The sequence below is a fragment of the Anomalospiza imberbis genome, chromosome 10, assembly GCF_031753505.1.
Source record: "Anomalospiza imberbis isolate Cuckoo-Finch-1a 21T00152 chromosome 10, ASM3175350v1, whole genome shotgun sequence".
In the NCBI taxonomy this organism is placed as follows: Eukaryota; Metazoa; Chordata; class Aves; order Passeriformes; family Viduidae; genus Anomalospiza; species Anomalospiza imberbis.
Genome location: NC_089690.1, coordinates 7,338,834 through 7,360,010, shown reverse-complemented (window position 1 = coordinate 7,360,010; position 21,177 = coordinate 7,338,834). Strand labels below are relative to the sequence as shown.

Sequence of the window (21,177 nt, the reverse complement as noted above, 5' to 3'; positions counted from 1 at the left end):
TCACACCCCTGCATCACCTCTGCACTGATGCCTTTGTGCTAATCCCCATTTCTGACACAGGGCTGCGAGCTGCTGGCCCTAAGATTTCATTTTGAAAAGACACCTGGCTACACATGTCCAGTTTCTAGATGTCTCCTCCATGTATACTAGAATCAGGAAAAAAATATATCTTAAGTCTGAATTTTCTGCCTATAGAAGTTTCCCTTATTCTTAATCGCCATCTATCTCACCCGTCTTTCTGCACCATCTGCATCTTTGTCTTGCCCACATTGGTAATGAAGGTCCCATCATCCCATGTTCCTCTGGAAAACACTGACTGTACTCAGCACATCATTCTCACAATCAGACACATCATCACTGAGCTGCAGTCTGAGAAAGTGTACATACAGCAAGATCAAAACACAGGTCACTGGCCATCACAACTTCACACATCCCAGAGGGCAAACAGGAAGGTGGCAGGAGGCTGCTTGCTGCCAATTATTGTCCCAAGACACTGTGTTATCCTTGATGCTTCAAAAATATTATTCAGTGCTTCTTACATGCATCCACAGCCAACCGTGCCAGGTAAGAGGAAAAAAGATCTTCCTCATGACATCTATATTTTTTTCACAGGTAGCTTGAGGCACTGAACCCTATACCATTCCTTTATTTTCAAGAAACTGTTGCCTCTATACATTGTTGTTCCTTTTTCTTTCAATACTTCAAGAATAATGCAGGACTGTTCTCAGGGGACGGTCAGTGAAATGACCAGCAATAATCTGCACAACACTTCAAGTCATGCTTTTGGTGCATCCTCATCAGGCCTGACTGAGTTCAGCAAACTCTTCTTCTCTAAAAATATCCCATAATACATTTACAGATATGTGGCAAGACCCATGTCTTCTGTGGTCTGTGTTAGTAGTCTGCCACAGGCCCATGTAAGAAATCTCACTGCAAACCCCTTGCTCCTCCACACCACCTCCCATACATTTGTCAGTGCTTATTGCTGTTTGGCTCAGGCACCTTTGAATCACGCTTTGATTACTTCCTTTAATGACTTTTCAGGTGCTGTAGCCAGACAATTGTCACCAACGGAGGGCTTCTGCATCAAGGCTACCCTTCCTTTTTTAGGGACTTTTTACAAGAGCGTGTAGTGAAGGGACAAGGAGGAATGATCCAAATGAAAGAGTGTAGGTTTAGATTGGATATTAGAAGGAAGTTCTTTTCTGTCAGGGTGGTGAGACACTGACACGTGTTGTCCAGAGCTGCTGTGGATGCTCCATCCCTGGAAGTGTTCCAGGCCAGGCTGGATGGGGCTCTGAGCAACCTGGGCTAGTGGAAGGAGTCCTCGTCCACGGCAGGGCTGGAACCAGATGAGCTTTAATGTCCCCTCCAACCCAAACCATTCTATTACTTGATTCCTGCCAAGAGTGTTGTGTCTGTCTTGGTCTGTGAACGGTGGAAGTCAGTGCCACAGGAACTCAGAAGCACAGATGGTTTCACAATGTGACAAGCAAGTTCACAGGGACATTACATTAGTGTTTATGGCCACCTGCATGCAGCGTGGCTCGGGAAAACCCACCTGTTAAGTTGTGGAGATAATAGCAAAGGCCTGTTCAGAAACAGGACACGTACAGTGTATCCTCCCAGACACCTGTCAGTCGGTGCCACCAGCGGCAGGTGGTGTCAGCCCCAGACCTATTTGGTGTCCCCAGCGCCAGACGAGCCGCCCCTCCGCCCCAGACCCGGTACAGCTGGCTCTGGCAGAGGAGCCGAGGGGCTCTGAGGGGCTGCTGGCGGCTCTGGGGCTGACACCCTCCTCTGCAGCACGGCCGCGAACGGCACAGCCCGTCTTTGGCCCGCAGAGAGCCGCGCCCGTCCGCAGCGGGCCCGGCCCGGCCCGGCCCGGCTCGCCTCAGGCCCGGCCCGGCCCGGCCCGGCCCGGCTCGCCTCAGGCCCGGCCCGGCCCGGCCCGGCCCGGCTCGCCTCAGGCCCGGCCCGGCCCGGCCCGGCCCGGCCCGGCTCGCCTCAGGCCCGGCCCGGCCCGGCCCGGCCCGGCCCGGCTCGCCTCAGGCCCGGCCCGGCCCGGCCCGGCCCGGCCCGCGGGAGCAGCGGGGCGGCGCCGCCCGCGGCCCCTGCCGGCCGGAGCCGCCGTTGCCAAGCGCCCGGAGCCGCCCCAGCCCCGGCCCTGCCGCAGCCCCGGCTCTTGTGGGCCCCTCCGCGGCCATGGAGAACCTGTCCGGCCCCACCGCCGCCCCGGTGCTGGCCGAGCTGCGGTGGGAGCCCGGCTATGCCGTGCCCGTGGCCAACGCCGAGAACAAGGCGCTGGAGGACGAAGTGAGCGCGGGGAGAGGAGCCCGCCCTTCCCGCGGGGCCGGGGAGGGAGGGATGGATAGAAAGAAACCTCAGGGTTCCGAGGAGCGGCCCGGGGAATCGGGAGGGCGATCCCCGCATCCCCCGAGCCCCGCCGGAGGAGCGGTGCGAGTTGTCCGTTCCCTTAGCAAAGCTCCGGGTTTTCTCCTGAAATCCCTCATTTCACCGCTTTGGAGGAATGTAGCAGCTACTTCTTACGCTATTTTTTTCATTAATAATTGCAGTGACTGTTTTTAGGTAATTGCAGGTAATAAGGACTTAACTACAAACAGTAACTTGATTCTAACTCTTAAACAGCTTCACAAGCTGCGAAAGGAAAAAGAGGAGCTGCAGAATGAGCTGACCAACTGTGAGGAGCGCATAGAAGCAATGACGTCTCATTTGAAAAATGTGAGACAAGAGATAAGCTTCTCTCAGGTAAATCACCACCTTTAGCAGGTCTGTTTTGTCAGACAGACCTGTAACCTGAGTATCTCTCTCTGGCTGGTGTCCCTATCTGTTTTGCTACTTTTGTTAGAGATTTGTTAGGCCTTTATTCCAGGATTTCCACAGGAAACAAAAATTAAACAACATATCTCCTGTGATATTATTTGATGGTCATTAAGACCATCCCAATTCAAATTACTGTACCTAGGTAAAAAGTCAGGAAAGGTGCATTTTAGAATTCTTCCTGAATGGGGACTTTTGTAGCTATTAATAAAAAAAATTGGTCAGAGAAAACACCAGTGTAAGGGAAAAAAATTTATAATCTTTATAATGGTGAGGAATTAGTTGTGAAATGCTGGTGAAGACAATACACGGACATGAAAAATGAAGTGAGATGGTCAAGATCTAAGTCTTTACCTACACTCTGAATTAACTGACCAAAAGGGCTAGTTTAGATTTCTGAGAGTCTTGAGACAAAGATTTACACCTTTCAGAGAAAATATCCTGGGTGAAAAAGTCGTAGGAAACTTCCCTGCAGCTGAACAACTTCTTTATTTTTTTTTGGCCAGATTCAAACATTAATTTGAATTAAAGGAAAGAAAGGCTAGGCAGTATCCAGGTACTGCTATAGGCCAGCAGGGGAGGTCTCAGCACAGAACAATTAAATATTTTTTTGCTGTGCTTCCTGGATCTGATGTAAGGTCACTGATGATCAAGAGACTAAGATTTTGACATTGAAATGTTAAGGTTCTGAATCGTGGGTGAAAAAAATCTTAGAATTGAGTTTTTAGGGATACAAAAGGTTGATCGGTGGGTACTTGATACAATGTTTACATATGTATATATAAGAATATGTGTATTTGAGATACTAAAGTCAAGCCAATAAATTTTCTCTGAAAATTCCTTCATTTACATGGTGAAGCCATCTCTGACTTGGGGTTCGATTGTATGTAAAAGAAAAGATTGTTGATGTTTATTTATTGTAAAATACTGAACTTTATGTTTATTGTAAAATACAGAACTTTTGTTTATTGTAAAATACTGAACTTTATTATTCTGCAGTCTCTTTACAAAGCCAAAGAGAATGAAATTGAAACTGAACATCACTTTAAAGCCCTTGCTGAGAGAGAACATGGACGTCTCAAAAACGACATTAAACGACTGCAAGATGAGATAACTTCCTTGAGACAAAAGAAAAGCATTCAAGAAGTAAGGTTTAAAATTTTTGGAAGGGAACACCTCTATTGCAAAATTTTATGGCTTGTCCTCACTTGCACATGGTAGTATAAGTCATTAATAGTTAATTATAATAAAGCTTATAATCTGTAGTAGATGATCTGGATGGGCTTTTCCCTGTGTAGGCAAGTAGAGTGACACTGACAATGTTACTACATAGACTGGTCTAGACTTAGCAAATATTAATTAAATATTAAAGGAATTCTGTTCTTAATGCCAGATACACAGCCACACATCCATCTCACAGGTATTTTCTTATTGGTTTAAAAAGTAAATGGTTGCTGATAAATCTCTACATAAAATATACTTGGGTCATGATTTCCAGATCGAAGATGTGGTTTAAGTTACAAAGTAATCTAATGCTACTCAATTACAGGTGGTCTTCTGGGTTTGGAACTGTCTCTTTTTCTTCCTATTCATTATTTAATTATATTTTTTAAAATTTGCTGTTTTTCTTCTGAAGTCTGTTTGTAATCTCCAGTCTCTCAGAATGGGTAGCAGGATGAAGATATTCACACTGTTCATCTGGATCTAGATTCTCTCACTTTTGTGTCAGGAAGTCTCTTCACAGTCACATGAAGAGGTCACATTTGAAAACTGATATGTAGGATAAGGGTCTAACAACTGGGCCTCAGTGAATGAGGGAGAAACTTTACCTTTGGATGCCTCAGATCAGATTATTATATGGAACAAATACCCTGCAGATGGGTTTATCTTGCCAGAGGCTGACTTTCCTGTTTAAAATTATTTGCATTTTAAACTTAAGACAGCAATCTGCTGTCTTAAGACCAGGATGTCCAATAGCATTCCTCAAGTATAACACACAATTAATAAAAAAGAAAACTATCAATTCTGTGGACAAGATGTGGGTAAACTTGTCACAGTACCTTGAACTTGTTGCTTCAATTACTATTCAATGGATATTAGACATTTGATATTGAACCTTTAATTTTCTCTTCTTTTATTAGAGTACTTTAAATAAAACCACTAAGAAGCTGGAAAACTTAAAACAACAGATGAGCTGGGATGAGGAACTCCTGGAGAGCTGGCTAAAGGAGTTGAACCGTACAGATAATGATGCCATTGCAATCCAGAAGTATGCACTGCAAGATGAAGGGAAACTAGGAGTAAGTAGAAGTGACAGCACTTTTCAGAAACCAAAGGAAGAACCATTTTATCACCTTGTTATGTTATCAAGTCAGATAAAATGAAGACAAGATTTTGTACAACACTGCTTTGAACCTGGTTTCCATTTGGCACAACAGTGCACTTCCATATGAGGCTCATTTTGAAGTTGAGAGAACAGGTTTTATAATAATGAGAGACATAATAGAAGACATTAATTTGCTTATTCATATGAGTAAGGTTTAAGTTTAAATTTTTTGAGAGGGTGCACAAATAAAGTCTAGAAAACAGTGCCACTGAATTAAGAGGAGTTTGTTGAAAAATTCACACCAAGTATGGATGAATAGTGTAGAATTTCCCTTTAGAACTGAATTTATTAATATTGCTGAGAACAAATTACAGCTGCTTCAGTGAAGCTACCTGGAATAATGGAAGATATAAACATATATATCTGTATAAAGAGGAATTCCAGTCAAAGGTTCAGAGTTTATAAGGGTGAGTTCCCAAGTATATTATTAATGTAGAGATAAGTAACCCTATTATTTATTATTATGTTTATTATTATTTTAAAATATTTTTTATTTATTAATATTATTATTTTTAATTATTCTTTAAATTGAGGAGAAATTTGATTTTTACTCATTAAATACTTAACCCAAGTGTTTGTTTACACAAATACTCTCACTGCTGTATGCCAAGGACACCACACACACATTTACATACAGTTGAGGGTTACTTTGGCTTTGCTGCAGTTTGGTTCTTATGGCCACTTGTATTGACTGAAAATGTGGGAGGCTGCACTGTCAATTTTTTATTTTCTATAACACAATAAAATTGATGCCTCAAGAATTTAACCCCTGATTGTAGCAGGGCTTCAAAAATTTATAAAATGTGATCTCTTTATTTTCAAATACTTCATTTTCAAATATTTCATATCCTTTCATTTTAGACATTAACCCTTCAAATAGAAAAGTTGACCATGGAAGCAAACCAGAAGCGCAGAGCTCTGGATAATGAGCTTACAGAAACCATGACAGCTCAGGTTTGTGCTTAAGGTTCTCAAAGATCCCTTGTTTGTATGTGGCATTTTTAACTTCAGAAATCATGGAGGTGTTTTCTTTTTAACAGATGGAGCTTGACAGAGCAGCTGAAGATCTTCGCAGGGTTCATCAAGAAAGGCAAGAAGTCATCAGGCAGTGGGAGAATGCAATTCATCAGATGCAGAAAAGAGATCAGGAGATAGATCAATGTGCTTTGGTAAAACTGCTATAACTGATCCATTTCAGGGGTTTGGGTTTGATGTGGGGTGGTTTTTTTGTTTTTTTGTTTTTTTTTTTAACATCAAAACTACAGTATAATTTTCTGGGTAGGTAATGTTTTACTTAACCTTTCAAAATGCACACTTTTCACTGAGTAATTATAAATCTGTCAGACAGCATAAGCATTATTATTGCTGGTATTTTTCCTGTTTAATTTCATCTGTTTCAAGTCTGCCTGAAGTTTTGCTTAGCTTCTTTTTTTCCCAATTCAATCAATGAAGAATTATTTTATTTTCATAAGAGTTTACTGTATCGTTTTGTTTTTAAATTATTGGAATGTTTTGGAAATTTCCAGTCCAAAACCACTGTAGTGTTTGGTGTGATGTATCCATGGAATAAAGTAATTTTAAGAATGATAACTGGGCTGTCTCAGGCAAATAGTAATAATAATAGGAATTGATCTTCTGGTTGTACCCTTTATTAATCTAACACAACTAATGCAAGCAAATCTAAAACGTTTTTATACTTATAGCTAATTGCAGAGACAAAACAGGAGATCCGAAACAAAGAAATTTTGCTGAGAGAGAAGACTGCCTTTTTGGTAAATGAAACTGTTAATAACATGGAATATGAAAAGAAAATCTTCACTGCTGAGCGGGAAGCAAACAACCTGCGAAAGGAGTTCCAGACTCAGGATGCTCGAAGGACCCAGCTGCAGGATGAGGTAAGGGTGACCAAACAGTTCAGGAAAACAGACTGAAACTGGAACTGAGCACCAGATGGAGGAAATACAGGAACAGCATTTCCTTTTCTCTGGTTTTATACTAGGCTCTTAATAATTCAGCAAAATGTTACTTTTCTCAGCCAAGTCCTGTTTATTGGGATCTGAACCCTCAACTTAATCCTGTCATTGAGAGTGGTGAAAAGATTGGATTGTATTCTCTGTTGTGTGGGTGTAAAATGGATGAATTTTCTCTTAAATGGTCTAACACTGTTAGATGCCTCAGGAGGCTTCTTTCCTTTAGCAGACATAGACTGCAGTATTGTATAAAGATGAGAAGTCTCTTCCAGATTCCAAACAATTCCTGTCCCGTGCTCTCAGAAGTGTGTGTTGATGGCCTGGTAGTCAGGTAACAATTCCTGGGGAAAACACCCACTGCTTTCATGTGGCTTTCTAATCAAGAGGCAGTGGGACACGGCTGCCCTGTGAACAAACCATGCTTGATGCTGTCCATACTGAATTTGCACTTAAACCTGGGAATGAGCTGCACTGCTTAATTACTTAAATGCCTGTAGAAGTATTTCTAAGAAGTAATTCAAGTTTCATCGCTCTGCTGAGAAGGGAGATTGTATTATCTGAGTAAGTTTTTTCTTAAGAAAATGGTAACACAGGGGTACTCAGCAAGCTTAGTGACTTTTGAAAAACCCAGCCTCTGCTGTTGCCTTAACTTTGGGGTAGCTTTTTTGTAGCAGGTGGTTCATAGGCTGATCTCCTAATTAAACTGTTGGTAGCTCAAACAAGGTGTAGGCTGTTATATTACCCTATAATTCATGCAAGCTTGAGGGTTTGTAGAATTGGTTGGTTTTCATCTCAAGCTGTGAGATTCTTGCTTGAAGTTTTTCACAATTAATACTCCATGATGGGATAATAGAACAGTCTCCTCTTATTAGAATATCTGTGGGATGCATGTGAGAAACAAGGAAAGAAGGAGACAGTTCAGCCAACAACTTGTGACCTCCAAGAAAACTTCTATACATGATCTTGATCAGTTTTCTTCATCTGTGAAAATGAAAACAATTAAACTTATTGTGAAGATAAAAGAGCTACTGATTGGAAAATATTCTTATCCTATTTAATGAATGTATGCAGTCATGTATTTTTTACCAAATTAAATATCTGTGTATTTTTGTCGCAGTGATATCTTAATCAAAATAATCTTATCTATCCAGCAAAGTTTGACAAAGAAATGTTTATTAGATGTATAAGGTTATCCATGTTCACAAAGAACCTCTAAGTCAGCTGTGCCCTATAAAACCATGGTTCTACTTATATAGATGCTGTTGGACAAGAATTGCAGTCCATAGCACCTCCATAATTCATGTTCTTAATTATTATTATTTTTTCCCAGTACTCATACTATGTAGTTAGTCTATTGAATTTACTAGCTGGGCCAATTTACAGTGCCTCAGAATTTGCAGCACTCCTCATTTGGAGAGCACTTTTTAAAAGTAATGGAATACTTTCCAATAAATAGGAAAATATCATTTTAAATATCTTAACATGTACCAGAGTAAGTAAGAGCTTTCTTGCTCGATTTTATCTTTTATTAGCTGCAGACTTTGAAATCTATTGTGAACAGAACTGCTTCTGATCTAGAGTCTATGAGAACACAAATTTCCAATCTGAAGAAAGAAATTCAGGGAAAACAAGCCAGGTAAGAAACAGACCTTTAAAGGTAACATTTGTAAAGATTAATAATACAACCAAATCCTTGAGATAGAAAAGAACTTTAAATAATGTTGATGACTGAAATCTCCAACTTTCTGGTTACTTCATGCATAGATTTGGTACTGGGTAATTTAGGCAAAATAGTCTTGGTAATCCTTGTTTTTAAAGGGTGGGGGAAAAAAAATCAGGGCCTTGCTTATCATAGGTTGAAGTTTAGACTGAGGCAGCTGCTCTGTCAGATTTGCTGCTTCCTTTTGGCAGCATTGTCTAGACAACCAACATTTAACTTTTGTCATTTTGTTTAGATTAAAAGTTCTTAATGAAAAAAATGCAAGTCTTTCTGATAAACTGAAGCTTGCAATTGAGGAGACACTCAGTGCAGAAGAGAGAGCTTTGAGGTTGGAAGAAATATTGAAAGAAGAAGAAAAAAGTGTTGAGGTAAAATGATTTTCATGGTTTCTAGAAATGAGGAGTCATTTGTATTTGCAAGCTCTATATTTTAAAATTATCTCTTTAATTTAAAAATTTTCTATTAAAATGAAATTATTGATATGACATGTAGCTATTTCATCAAATACTGAAGTGTGCATGTAGATATGTCTGTGCTGAGAAAACTCTGGAGGAAAATAAATGATCCTAGTAATTCCAGCTGTATTAGTTCAGGATACTGATACCCATCAATAAGGTTTTTGAAGACTGAGAATCTTGTCAGGATGACTTTTCAGTATCACTGCCACCAAAAACTTCTTGGCTCTAGTAAAACACCACCAAAATTTATAAACCTGGCTCACTTTAGATTGATTTTTGTGAATAAAGATTTTGATCTGGGAAGTGGCATATACAAGCTATAATAAGGTGACTTTTTTTTAACATGCCTAATAATACTTCTATAAAATTAAAAAAAACACTTCTTAACTTGAAAATTAAGTATAGGAAAAAAAAATCATTATCATATGCTTAGCTGTAAAGAGCTTTTTGAGTAAATGCAGTGATGTAATGCAATCTTTCAAGAAATGCTCATACTGTTTTGTTATTTTGGTACTAATTCTCTTAAAGTATTTTCACTACTTAGCTTCTGACTGAACATGACAGAAATATTCTTTTACATTTTGCTGGATGACTGAGCATTGCAGATGCTGAAGCTTTCATTGCTCCAGAATGACCAGGTTAAATTAATGTGACAGCAGGTGTCCCACACAGCTGACAACAAAGCTGTACCTCTGTATGCTCTTTCATACCACTGTATGCTCTTTTTTTTCCTTCTCCATTTTGTGTTTCCTCGAGCATGCATGTGAAGTAATGCCTTGCAGTAGAGTGAATGTCATTTTTCAAACTTTTTAACTCCACAGGCATTAATCACACATTTTAAATAACACTTTCAGAAGCTAGAGATGGGATGTCTTTTCTTTATAGAGAGTTTCTTAAATTACAGGCCTTACTTACTGTTTTGGCTTTTCAGATAATTGAAAACAAGTAATGGTGTAGCATTTCATTAAAATGAAAACCTTCTTTTCTTCCCCTTTAGACTGTTTCTAGAGTGGCAAAAGCCTTAGCAGGGTTTCTTTACCCGTGTCTGTGGCAGATAACCTAAGATGACATTGAGCTTGGCAGCTCCACAGCTGCAGGGGAACATTTTAGCTAGGATGAACTGTTCTTGAACAATTGTCTGTAATGTATAAGACAGAAGCCTCCCCTCCATCACCATTAGACACACATGGCTCTTTGCTGCATCTGTTAATTTACTGTGAAGAGATATTTACAGGAACAATGTAGATGAAATGTCACTGTATTTTCTCCCTAGTTCTGTGGTACTTCTCCCTGTTCAATTTGTGGCAAAACACTGTTGCACAGTGAGGCTTACTGAATGTCTTATCTCTGTTAACAACCTCACTTAAAGGGAGAGCAACAATTTCTGTTCAATAAATTAATTTAGATGTGCAATAAAGAAGTGAAGGTCAAATCATGATCCAGTGTCAGTGGATGAATTTATAATTGTCGTTAGCTTTAGAAATACAGCTCAGCATTTGGCACATGCTTAAAAATCAGCTTGCTTCCAGAAGAAAATTCCTTTGTTCAAGCATGATGCAAAGCCTACTGACATGTGCTACAGTCCATAATAATTTCATATTAAACTTACACTTGCCTTTTACATCCTGAGTTTTGAATTTGGAATTGCACTTACAGCAAGTCCAACTACAAACAAATTCTGTTGCATAGAATGGACAATGTGATTCCAAACCCATAGAGAAGGCATTAACTTTAACCATTATTTAAGTCAGCAAGGTGGTTACGTACATATTAAATCCAGAATAAAAACTTTGTTAATCAATGTAGAAAAGTGAGTTCTCAGGTGGTTTGCATATAAATTTAAATGTACATCTTCAAATTCTGTACCAGACTTGAGCTGAATGTAAATGAGTCCTTTGGAACAGGAAGGGGAAATCACATCACTTGCAGTAGGATGTACCTCATAGGAAACTGGAATGCTCAATGGCCTGAGCTTTGGAAGGCCTTTGGCAGCTTGAGTGGGAGGGGTGGAAGGAAGGAGGAAAAGAATAAAATTGTTTTCCTTATTAGAGTTATAAAAAGAAAATGATCTCATTTTTCATTGTTTTCCAGTTACCTGAAATGTTCAGCATTGTTTTTCATCCTACTGAAACTTCATTTCCTGCACTGATTTAGGTGTAAATGGCAACTTACCTCTGAGAAAAAGGAAGTGATTTTAGAAAGTGTAATTTTTCAGAATTATTCCCTCTTAGATAAACACACAAATACATATATGTGCACACACAACATTACAAGATTTAATAAACCATTGAAAAGCTTTGTATTATATTCCTCAAATATTCACAGACACTGGAGGCAGTAAGGAGGTTTTTTGAAAAGAATGACAGGAATTTAGTTTTCTGAAATGCTGAAAAGATAGCATTCCTATAACTAGGGGAAAAAAGTCATGTCATTGTAGGGTAGGATTAGATTTTTTAAAAAATGAATAAAAATTATTACTTCCTCTTTAAGTCAAATAGTTGTTTTGCCAACCATTTTGAAGACTTACAAAATTGCATTTTCATATTAATGGATATTGTAATATTTTTTTCTATCTATGATTAATAAAAACAAATAATTCCTCAGAAATTAATTCTGATGTGATTAATTACTTCTTTCTTCTACTTACTGATCAATTTGTCACCAGGAAAAAGAAAATGAAATGAGACAGTTAAAGGACCTACTTTTCAAGAAGACTCAGGAGTTAAAAGTGCAGAGTGATAAGGAGAAGATTGTTCTGGCAGAAATTGAGGGAGGTCAAAAATCACTTAAAAATCTCAAGAGTCGACTGGGCAAACTTGACACAGATCTGTTGAAACAACAAGAATTAATATATAACCAGGTAAAATATTAATGTATTTTCATACTGTGATTGTTTCTTGAGTCTACTGATAGCACATTGCTTGAGTTCTGTAATCTTGAACAGCTTTCCATTTTGGAAAGGCTATGTAGTATCATTTAAAGTCTTCATTTATTTCTATTTCTAGATGTACAGATAAAATTGAAATTACTTAAACTTGACAAAATATATCACCTACATTTTGCACTTGTGTGTTTCATTATTTTTTGGATCTGCTGCTTTTCCCACTAATTCCTAAGATCCATTCTTTATTTTGATCCCTCTGAACCACAGACACCTCAGGGTATATATTTAAAGCAATACAAGAGGTACATGCCAAAATCCTGTTATTTACTAATTGGATTATGTGCCTATTTCCTATGCACCACTTTGAAAATTTGCTTTTATATCAGCATCCACTGGTAGCATCAAGATGGCAACTCCACTGTAAGCCCCCCTACAGCAGCCTGTGCTGAGTGTGCTTTGTTACTCTTCTAGAAGATTACCCCAAACCATCACTGCTCATCAGTCATCTGAGATATTTTGCTAATGAGGTCTAAAAGCCAGAAACTATTATAAAAACAATAGCTTAATTGGGTGACTGTCTTAAAGCCAACATTTAGATCCAAGTTTATTGCTTATCTCAGACTATTAATTCTCTTCAAATTTACTTTAACAGGATTTTTATATTCAGCAAATACAGAGACGGCTGTCACGGTTAGAAGGGGAGGTTAATTCAGATGAAAAAGAAGTTTTGGAAGGAAAAGTTGCTGAACTTAAGAAAACTTTAGAAGAAAAGAAAAAGGCATATGATGTTCTACAGTCACTGTACAGGAAACTTCAGGTAACTTCCTCAGAACATCATTTTGACTGGGTATCGTTTAGAAACCTCAGAGAATTAAGTAGATTGGGTCTCAGTAATTAAGAAGTTGGCATTAGTCTAAAGGGTATCTGAACTTTGTGTGAACAATGTGGAAAACTTCATAAATTCCCTGTAACTTCCAGAAAAATAGATTATTACTGCCCAAATGAGACACCTTAGCAAGAAGACAAGCACTGAATGTTGGAAAGACAAGCTGTGCTTTCATCAGCCTGTGACTGACTGTTTGCAAATGTCTGAGTTTATCATTAGGCCCATGCAGAAATAGGAGAATGCTGTTTTGTAAAGCTATCTCTTTTATAGTTTTCATAAATTCATAAGTGCAGTTGCATTTAAAGTTGTCCACAGTCCCCGTGCAGCACTCTGCACGAGGTCATGCCATGCAGTTTGCAGAGCAGCATATTGGACACATCATGGTGATGGTTCCTGGTTCCAGGACTTAAATACATCTCATTTGTAATTAACTAGTAGCTTTTGTTGCAATTTGCATTCACTGAAGTAAGCTCAATAGAACTTATTTTGAAACAGAATGATGTCCAAATCACCAAGAGAACAATTGATAAGACAAGAGAAGAAACAAGTGGTTTGATAGTGAAGATAGAAGAACTAACTCTTTTCAATGAGAGATCACTTCAGGAGTTAAAAAAAGCCAAACACATTAAGCAGGTACAGTATTATCTTGCACTTTACTAATTCAGGACACTCTTGTTTGTTTGGGGTGTCATCTGCCTTCCACAGTGCTACATCTTTACATACATTAGTACACCTTCTGTAGTTTTGTAATTTACACTTCCTTCCCAGACTTTGAAGTCATCTTCATCACTATGATCTTACTAGGCAAAGCGTTGCTTCTCCTCCCTCCACAGCAAGAAGTCTGATGAAATATCAATTTAATCCCAGATTAATTGTACTACAGTATCCACCAGGTCAGTGGGTGTTGGTGTTTTTTCCCCTGAGAAACAATTAGCTTTAAAATAGAAAATATATTTACTGCTCAAGGATGTCTTTACATAACACTGAGTTTTTACTCTCAAGTTGTGATGCCTGCTAATAAGTTTGGCACAGTATTGTTATTAAACTGTAAGCATTTTTTTTCTAACAGATTATTTGAATCAATTTATATTCAAGTTTAAGGAATTAGACACAATTTGTAAATCATTTCCTCACATTTTGATAAGCAGAAAAATATAGTTCCCACTCCTCCAATTATTACACAGGGTTTTTTTTCTGCAGTAAGCTTTAGCCTTCCTAAAGGAAGCACTAATATAGTAGCAAAAAGCAGAGTCTAAGTAGCAGGGGAAAGAGTTTTGCCTTCAACTTGACTGGTACACTTCCTCCCCAATGAAAGCTCTTTCCCTAAACATGGAACTTTTTTGGGGGGATAAAATTCAGGGGAACAAAAGAAGCAGATGACCTAAAAGCACTTGGATAAAAATTGGTCGAGTTGGAATCATATGATGTTTTAAAAGAATTATTTAATGTATTTGTATGCTAATGAAGTTCACTGCTTGCTGCTTTTCCTAAGCTTTGGTATATACAATATTTTTCCACGTAGCAAGATGATTTTCAGGTCTACAGAATGTAGAATATACTCCAAGACAGTCTTAATGGTTTGAGTGAGATATTAACTGCTCTAGAAAGCTCCTTGTAAGGTCTCTTATTTTATTTGAAACTACCTAAACTGAAAAAGTTGTAGAAGGAAAAGTCTAATAACCCAAAACTCAGCCTGAATTAGAAAGTCTGATGAATTTGTATAAAACCATTCAGGAAACAATCTACCCCCATCCCAGCCATCATGTTAGACTGTTGACAAATGAGAAAATGCCAAGACTTTTAAATGCAGAGCAAAATGAGTTTTGCGGTTATGTATATATGAAAGGTAAAATAATGAATAAATACTAATTTACTAAATTATAAATAATTTTAATTAAAACAATGTTGTCTTATTTTGATGCCATTTGGCACTTATTAGGAGATGATGGTCGAAGATAATCTCTTAAAACTAGAACTGAAGCGCCTTCAAAATACTCTGTGTAATAAAGCAGAGAAAGTTCTAACACTGGAAAAACAACAATTGGAGTTAAAGAAAGCCATAGCAGAAAGAACTGAGGAGATCAGGATCCATAAGGCAATGCTGGATTCTGAGATAAGGCTGCTGGATCAGGAACGGCATCGCATGAGGTAACTGTTCTTACAGAAATCCAACTTGCAGCTTTGACTGAGTACGTTTTTTATGGGGACTTACTAAAAAGAGAAGCAGCTTACCCAGCTTCACCATTAGAGAAATTGAAATCTTGCTCAAAGTTTCCTACCAAGACAGCTGAGGCCAGCTAGAGACCCCATGTGTGACCCCTCAGGCTGCAGCTTTAACTCCTTGGTGAACAGGAGATCAGTGGCCTTGCTGTGAGTGAGGAGCCTCAGCAGAAGTGAGAGGAAACCTCAGTCACAGACATCTTCTTACACTAAACACTGTGTGTGTGACTCTGCCTTTCTCAAAATAATCTGAACATGTGAAACCATGTGTCTGGAGGTATGCCGCAGTATATGAAACAGTATATGAAAAGTTGCTTTTAAAGAGGGCTTACTCCCAGCTGCTTGATAAAACTGTAATTTCTTTGATTCAAACAGTAAGACTGGTTTGCTTTGTGGTGTATTTTGTTTGGTTGGGCTTTTTCTTCTTTTTAACTAATGAGCTTTGCATTATGTGTCCTATATAACAAATTAGGTCTTACTAATTACAAATGCACCCTCTCATAAAGCAATGACATAGAAATAACATTTCCCTCCTGTAATAATCAGTCCAAAGTATCTGGGATGGTTTTAGTCCTGAAATCCCAGTATCTAAATTCAGCCAAACTTGAACACTTCGGCAGCTGCACTGCCCTGCTGACCACACCCCTCGCAATGGGAATTAGAGTGATTTAGTGTGACTGAGAGCACAGACTGGCCTTCTTCCTTTGGTGTCACCCAGCTGTTGGATGCTCCCACAGAGTCTGATCTGGGGCTGTTCCTGGCTGCTCCTCACACTCATCCTGCAGTTGGAACATTAAGGTACCATCAGCAGGGGCAGCTGGAGCAGCTCTGGGAGTGCATTGCCAAACCTGTAAATTTGGGGAAGGACTGTGGCACAGCCTCCCAGGATGCAGTGATCTGGGATGTGAAAACAGATTTGACTCTACTTAGAACTTCAAAAGGCACATAGGAAACCAGAACAAAGGATGTTTGTGGCTGGGAGAGCACAGAAAACCACCAAGACCTGTAGCAGCACAACTCCTGGTACAGGCTGCTGGAATAACACCAGGAATTTAAACTGCTGCAGCAAGAACTGCCCACAAAACACTACCAGACAAACATTTTCTCAACCCATGTATTTTGTTCCCAAACAAACAGTGCTGAATTTCAAGATCGCCTATGGAAACTTGATAAACTGAAACGCAGATATGAAATTTTTACTCTTTCCATGATGCCACCTGAAGGAGAGGAAATGAAAAGTCAGGCCTACTATGTAATTAAGGTATTTTATTAACCTCATTCATTATAATTCAATTATTTAAGCTATAGATTTCCCTTGGCTCTTAGACAACCTCCTTACATACTGCCTACTTTGAGTCTAATTGTTTTATGTTATCTGACACCATTGGTTATTTAAATGATACCGTAATTTCACAAGATTTTATGTGGAGCCTTAATTCTGAGCAGCTTGAAAACTTCAGTGCTAATTAATTTACAAATGCAGAAGAATTAGTGATCAAGTTATAATCCATTATGAACTGGAAAGAACTTCATTGGAATCTCACAGGACCTTAAGTTCTTCTACCTGTCAGAGTTATTTCCAGGTATTCATCTTACCATATGGGGCTTATACCATGAAGAATGTCTCCTTTCCCCTTTCACTTACCAATCACCTATGTATACTTCAGCTTTTCACTGGAAAAAAAAGAGAAAATCAGTCTTTATCCAAAATGCAATACCCTGGTTCTTGAACAAGAATCTGTTTATTTTGATCTCCACAAAATGTAAATGCTGCTGGGCAGGACTAAGTGAGCTCAGGCAGAAAGTCAGGTACCCATAATGAAACACCTCAAAGAACTTCAGTACTGTCAACAACTCCTCCTTCCAGTTCTCTAGGCACCCAAATCTCAGTTCAAGTGGTTTTAACCCCTAAATATTGCTGTGTAATAAATATTTTCTGTATAGTTATCTTAATATTTTCGTTACGTCTGCAGTCACCTAAAATAGTGGGTTTGCTTTCAGGCTGCACAGGAAAAGGAAGCGCTTCAACAAGAAGGTGATGATTTGGATGCAAAGATCTGCAAAGCTCAAAAAGAAATCATGGCTATGGAAAACAGTTTGTGTGTACTTAAAAACTGGAACAGACACTACAAAAACTCTTTCAAGGCAGTCCCTGAGACAAGTATGTGAAATAGAAATTAGATAGAAAATACAGCTTAATTCTAAATAATACTTATTATTTAACTTTTGTGCCCTCTGCTGGCTCTGGAACCAGTAGGTCTTAAATCATTCTCCCTCATGAAGTCAGTTACTTTTTCACAGTGATTTGGAATTAGTAGGGGAGAGTATTTAAAAACCCCTCAAACCTTGAGGCACTGAAATACTGCCAACACCAATATAGTGATATTCTGAGATGCAATTATTTTCAAGTGAAAATTGAGTTGTATGCACAGCAATAATGCTGCTTCATTGTTTGGGATCACAGGTGAGGAACTTGAGGAAAAATTGAAACTAGAAAAGGACAAAAAGGATGCTGATGAAAAATACAAATACAAACAAAGACAGATCAAGGAACTTCAGGAAAATCTCCAGGTAAAATACAAGTAAAGTTCAGTCAGATAAGACTGCAGCATGTAGCTAAATCCATGCAAGTCATCCTAGAGGAATAATAGGAAGATGTGGTACTATTTTTTTTCTGCTCTTTTATTAAGATATGATTTTTAGAAGGTTCTACATCCCCTTCCAGAAAGTGAGTGATTATTTGAATTTTCTTGAATCACACCAAAACTTCAGGAGTTTAGTCACATTCAGCTAGAAGTTTCAGAATCCCACATGCACTGACAGCTGCTGTTCTGGCAGCCACTAAAGCAGCCACATGTGCAGCACACATCACCGTTATACCATCCTGCCCAGCACCACAGATGAAAATCCACACAGCTTGGCACCTCTGGCATCTACACCCCAGGATTTCTCTGGAACAGATTCAGTTTTATTAGCAATGAGGGTGCCTCAGTTAAACAGGATTAAATTAGCTGACTTGCAATTTAGCAGGCTGAGCACTAAATGCAGGCAAACAAGAGCTTGTGTTCTCAGGCTCCATAGCAAGAACTCACTCATGGTTCCCCTGGTTATCAAAAAGCCACCTGGACCTTAAGAAAGAGCAACACTTAATTCTGGTGTGTGACATTTCAGTTATAATTTTAATTCTGGTGAGTGACAATTCAGTTATAATTTTATTAGGCAGAAAAAGCAAAGGCACATGGTCATATTCCACATGATTGTTCTAAGCCCTGAGTCACTGCCTACAGTCAGTAATCATTCCTATTGCTTATTCTGCCACCACAGGACACAGCTCTTATTTCAGAGATGTTATTTCTTAAGAAAAGGGACACAGATTTTCATCAGGGAGTAAGTCCTGCCATGTAACAGATGTTACAGCAAACCCATTCCCGCATTTTAATTTTTTAAAGTTTTATTTATTTATTTATTTAAAAATGCAGCTGCCCTTATGGAGCTGATTTTATTCATTCCAGTCAAAGTTATCCCTCTTCTCCTACAGGAAACAATACTGGGGTTTTTTTCAGGATAGTTTGCACTGGTAAGTTGGTAGGGTGCCAAGTAAATAGTCTGTAGCCAGTATGAGATATATCTGAAAAGACATACCTGTAACTTCATTACCAGTACCTTTAAAAGAGACGCAAATTACCTGGGAGTTTCTTTGTCCAGGTCTGTATCCATGAAACAGTTGGACTGGCAGAAGGTTTTGAGTTAACATTAGCACTAATTGCTTGAGTTACATTTAGAAACAAGAAATAATGACAACAGACCCTTCCACAAATACAAAAAGTGAAAGGATGCCAAACCTGCTTTATAAACTAACATTACTGTTCAAATTAATTTGCAGAGCATGCAACAACACTTTGATGTACTACAGAAGCAGCAGGCCCTCCTCAAAGAACAAAAGAAGGAAAAACAAGCTTTTATTTTGCAGCTGAAGAAAGACATTGAAGAACAGAAGCCAAAACTGAACAGGGTTATAAAACAGGTTTGTGTGTTTATTCATGAGAACTTCTAACTTTATAGACAGTAGTGTGGGTTAAGCTCTGTGGGTTAAACTCTGTGGTTTTAAACTGTTGTATTTTCATAAGAATAATGCTTTAAAAATATTTGTGTTAAGTGTTCCAAACTATCCAGAGAAATTGAGTCTCAGAGAGAAGGTGGAACAGAAACACTGGAAGAGAGAGACATTCATCTTCGGGAACTGAAAGCCTTCAACAGAACCATCAACCAAGTGATAGCTGATGTTCTAGAAGCAAATCCTGGTTTAGCTGCAGCCTTTCAAGTGTACTTTGACAAGGTGAGCTTTCCACTTAACTGCCACCAAAATCCTGAGTGAGAGCTCCAGCCTATACCTGAGTGTCTTTCAAGGACAACTCAACAGTATGGGAAAACACAGAAGTGTTCACTTGCTTTCAGTATCTTGTCAAATGCCAAGCACTGTAAGTGCTCCTGATATCCCAATCCTATTATACAACCATCAGGTCAACTTGTTTCTTCTTTCCAAATGTTCTAGTACAATTTAGAGCTTCCTGTGGCTGCTTCTCCCATGGGTAGTCAAACTTCTCAATCCCCACAGAGCTCACTACCTCCTACCAGGTAAGTTCTAACAGCCTCGGGTTGCTTTCAGGTTTTTTTAAGATCAAATTTAAATCACCAAAATTAGTCCCTAACTGAAAGAATTTTTTACTCTTGAAGGTCACCTCAGTTTTCTTTTTGCTGAAGACTATAAAAACTTTCTCCTTTCTCTGTCCTTTAAGTTTACTACATTCTTCTAGAACATGAGGAAGTTTACTTCAGCATCCATCACAGTTTAGAAAACCCAATAATTACAGAATAATTACATTTACTTTTGTTTACTGTGCTCGAACTAAAAAAAAAAAAAAGTGGTTTGATGTTATAAAAGAACAATTTTGAACCACATTTTACACTTGGTAGTGTGAACATCCCTTCCTAATTAGAGAAGGGACTGATGCTTTTACTGGTACCTTCTTCCCCTGTTCAATGTATGCTCAAATAGAGCCTGGGCCATGCTGGCCCAGTTACGGTCCAACATTGCCAGTGGTTACTGAAGCCATTTAGTGGTTGTGGCTACTGAGATCTTTTAGGGGGTTTCTGGAATGAACAAGGCTACTGGGCGGCTTCATTGTGAGCCAAACTTGGCAGCTCTGTTTGAGATGCAGGGGTTTCTGTATCCTAATTAGTGAATTTTTGTCTTTCAGAGTTCCCAGTAGAAAATCTTCAGCCTCTAGTCAGGTTTCACCAGCCAAAGTGGTGGAGCTGACCTTGCCTATCCCCACCCCTGAGGAAGCAGCAGCTCTTGGCTCACAGCCAGGCAGCAGAGGCAGCACCTCTGGGATTTCTGAACGCAGGAAGACTTAAGTAATTTTTTGAGGGCCACAATAGTTGAGATTTCTTAATTTTTGCAACTAACATATCCATGGAATTACCTGGAAACCTTGCAGCTGAAGTACAATTGTCATTATGTGGTTCTGCCACTCACCTTTGCAGATCTCCCTGTAAACCATGTAATCTTTTCTTCAGCAACACAACTGCTGCCTCCAAGCACTTGTAAAGCAAATCCCCATCACAGCTCAAACCAAGGGTTCACACCTGAGCTTACCTAGACAATAAATGGTGTTGCAAAACTTGCTCTTGTGCTTCAAGTTGACATTTTGGAGGTTTTTTTTTTACATTGCTCTCAGAGAACATGCAATACACTTGCCTTCACAGACACAGCAGGGTTCCATGGAGTGGACAGCACATGTAATAGTGC

At 38.9% G+C, this 21,177-nt stretch overlaps 1 protein-coding gene across 1 annotated transcript; it reads left to right on the top strand.

Moving 5' to 3' along the window:
* The first annotated feature begins 2,127 nt into the window (after positions 1-2,127).
* Positions 2,128-21,067, top strand: CCDC39 (coiled-coil domain 39 molecular ruler complex subunit). Its single transcript, XM_068200376.1, has 20 exons — positions 2,128-2,316; positions 2,650-2,769; positions 3,841-3,987; positions 4,983-5,141; positions 6,089-6,181; positions 6,268-6,396; positions 6,931-7,122; positions 8,730-8,833; positions 9,153-9,285; positions 12,041-12,235; positions 12,912-13,076; positions 13,641-13,778; positions 15,085-15,293; positions 16,503-16,626; positions 17,367-17,526; positions 17,830-17,936; positions 19,249-19,389; positions 19,522-19,701; positions 19,918-20,000; positions 20,624-21,067. Exons 1-20 carry the CDS (start codon positions 2,206-2,208, stop codon positions 20,781-20,783), a joined length of 2,850 nt encoding a protein of 949 aa, XP_068056477.1. The 5' UTR covers positions 2,128-2,205; the 3' UTR covers positions 20,784-21,067.
* Positions 21,068-21,177: the final 110 nt, after the last annotated feature.

What these genes read in the sequence shown, in the direction of transcription:
- CCDC39 (XM_068200376.1), top strand. Translation starts at nt 2,206, where the DNA reads ATGGAGAACCTGTCCGGCCCCACCGCCGCCCCGGTGCTGGCCGAGCTG. An exon ending in AAGCCAAACACATTAAGCAG is followed by an intron (nt 13,779 to 15,084) that starts GTACAGTATTAT and finishes GGCACTTATTAG; the next exon opens with GAGATGATGGTCGAAGATAA. An exon ending in CAGGAACGGCATCGCATGAG is followed by an intron (nt 15,294 to 16,502) that starts GTAACTGTTCTT and finishes CCAAACAAACAG; the next exon opens with TGCTGAATTTCAAGATCGCC.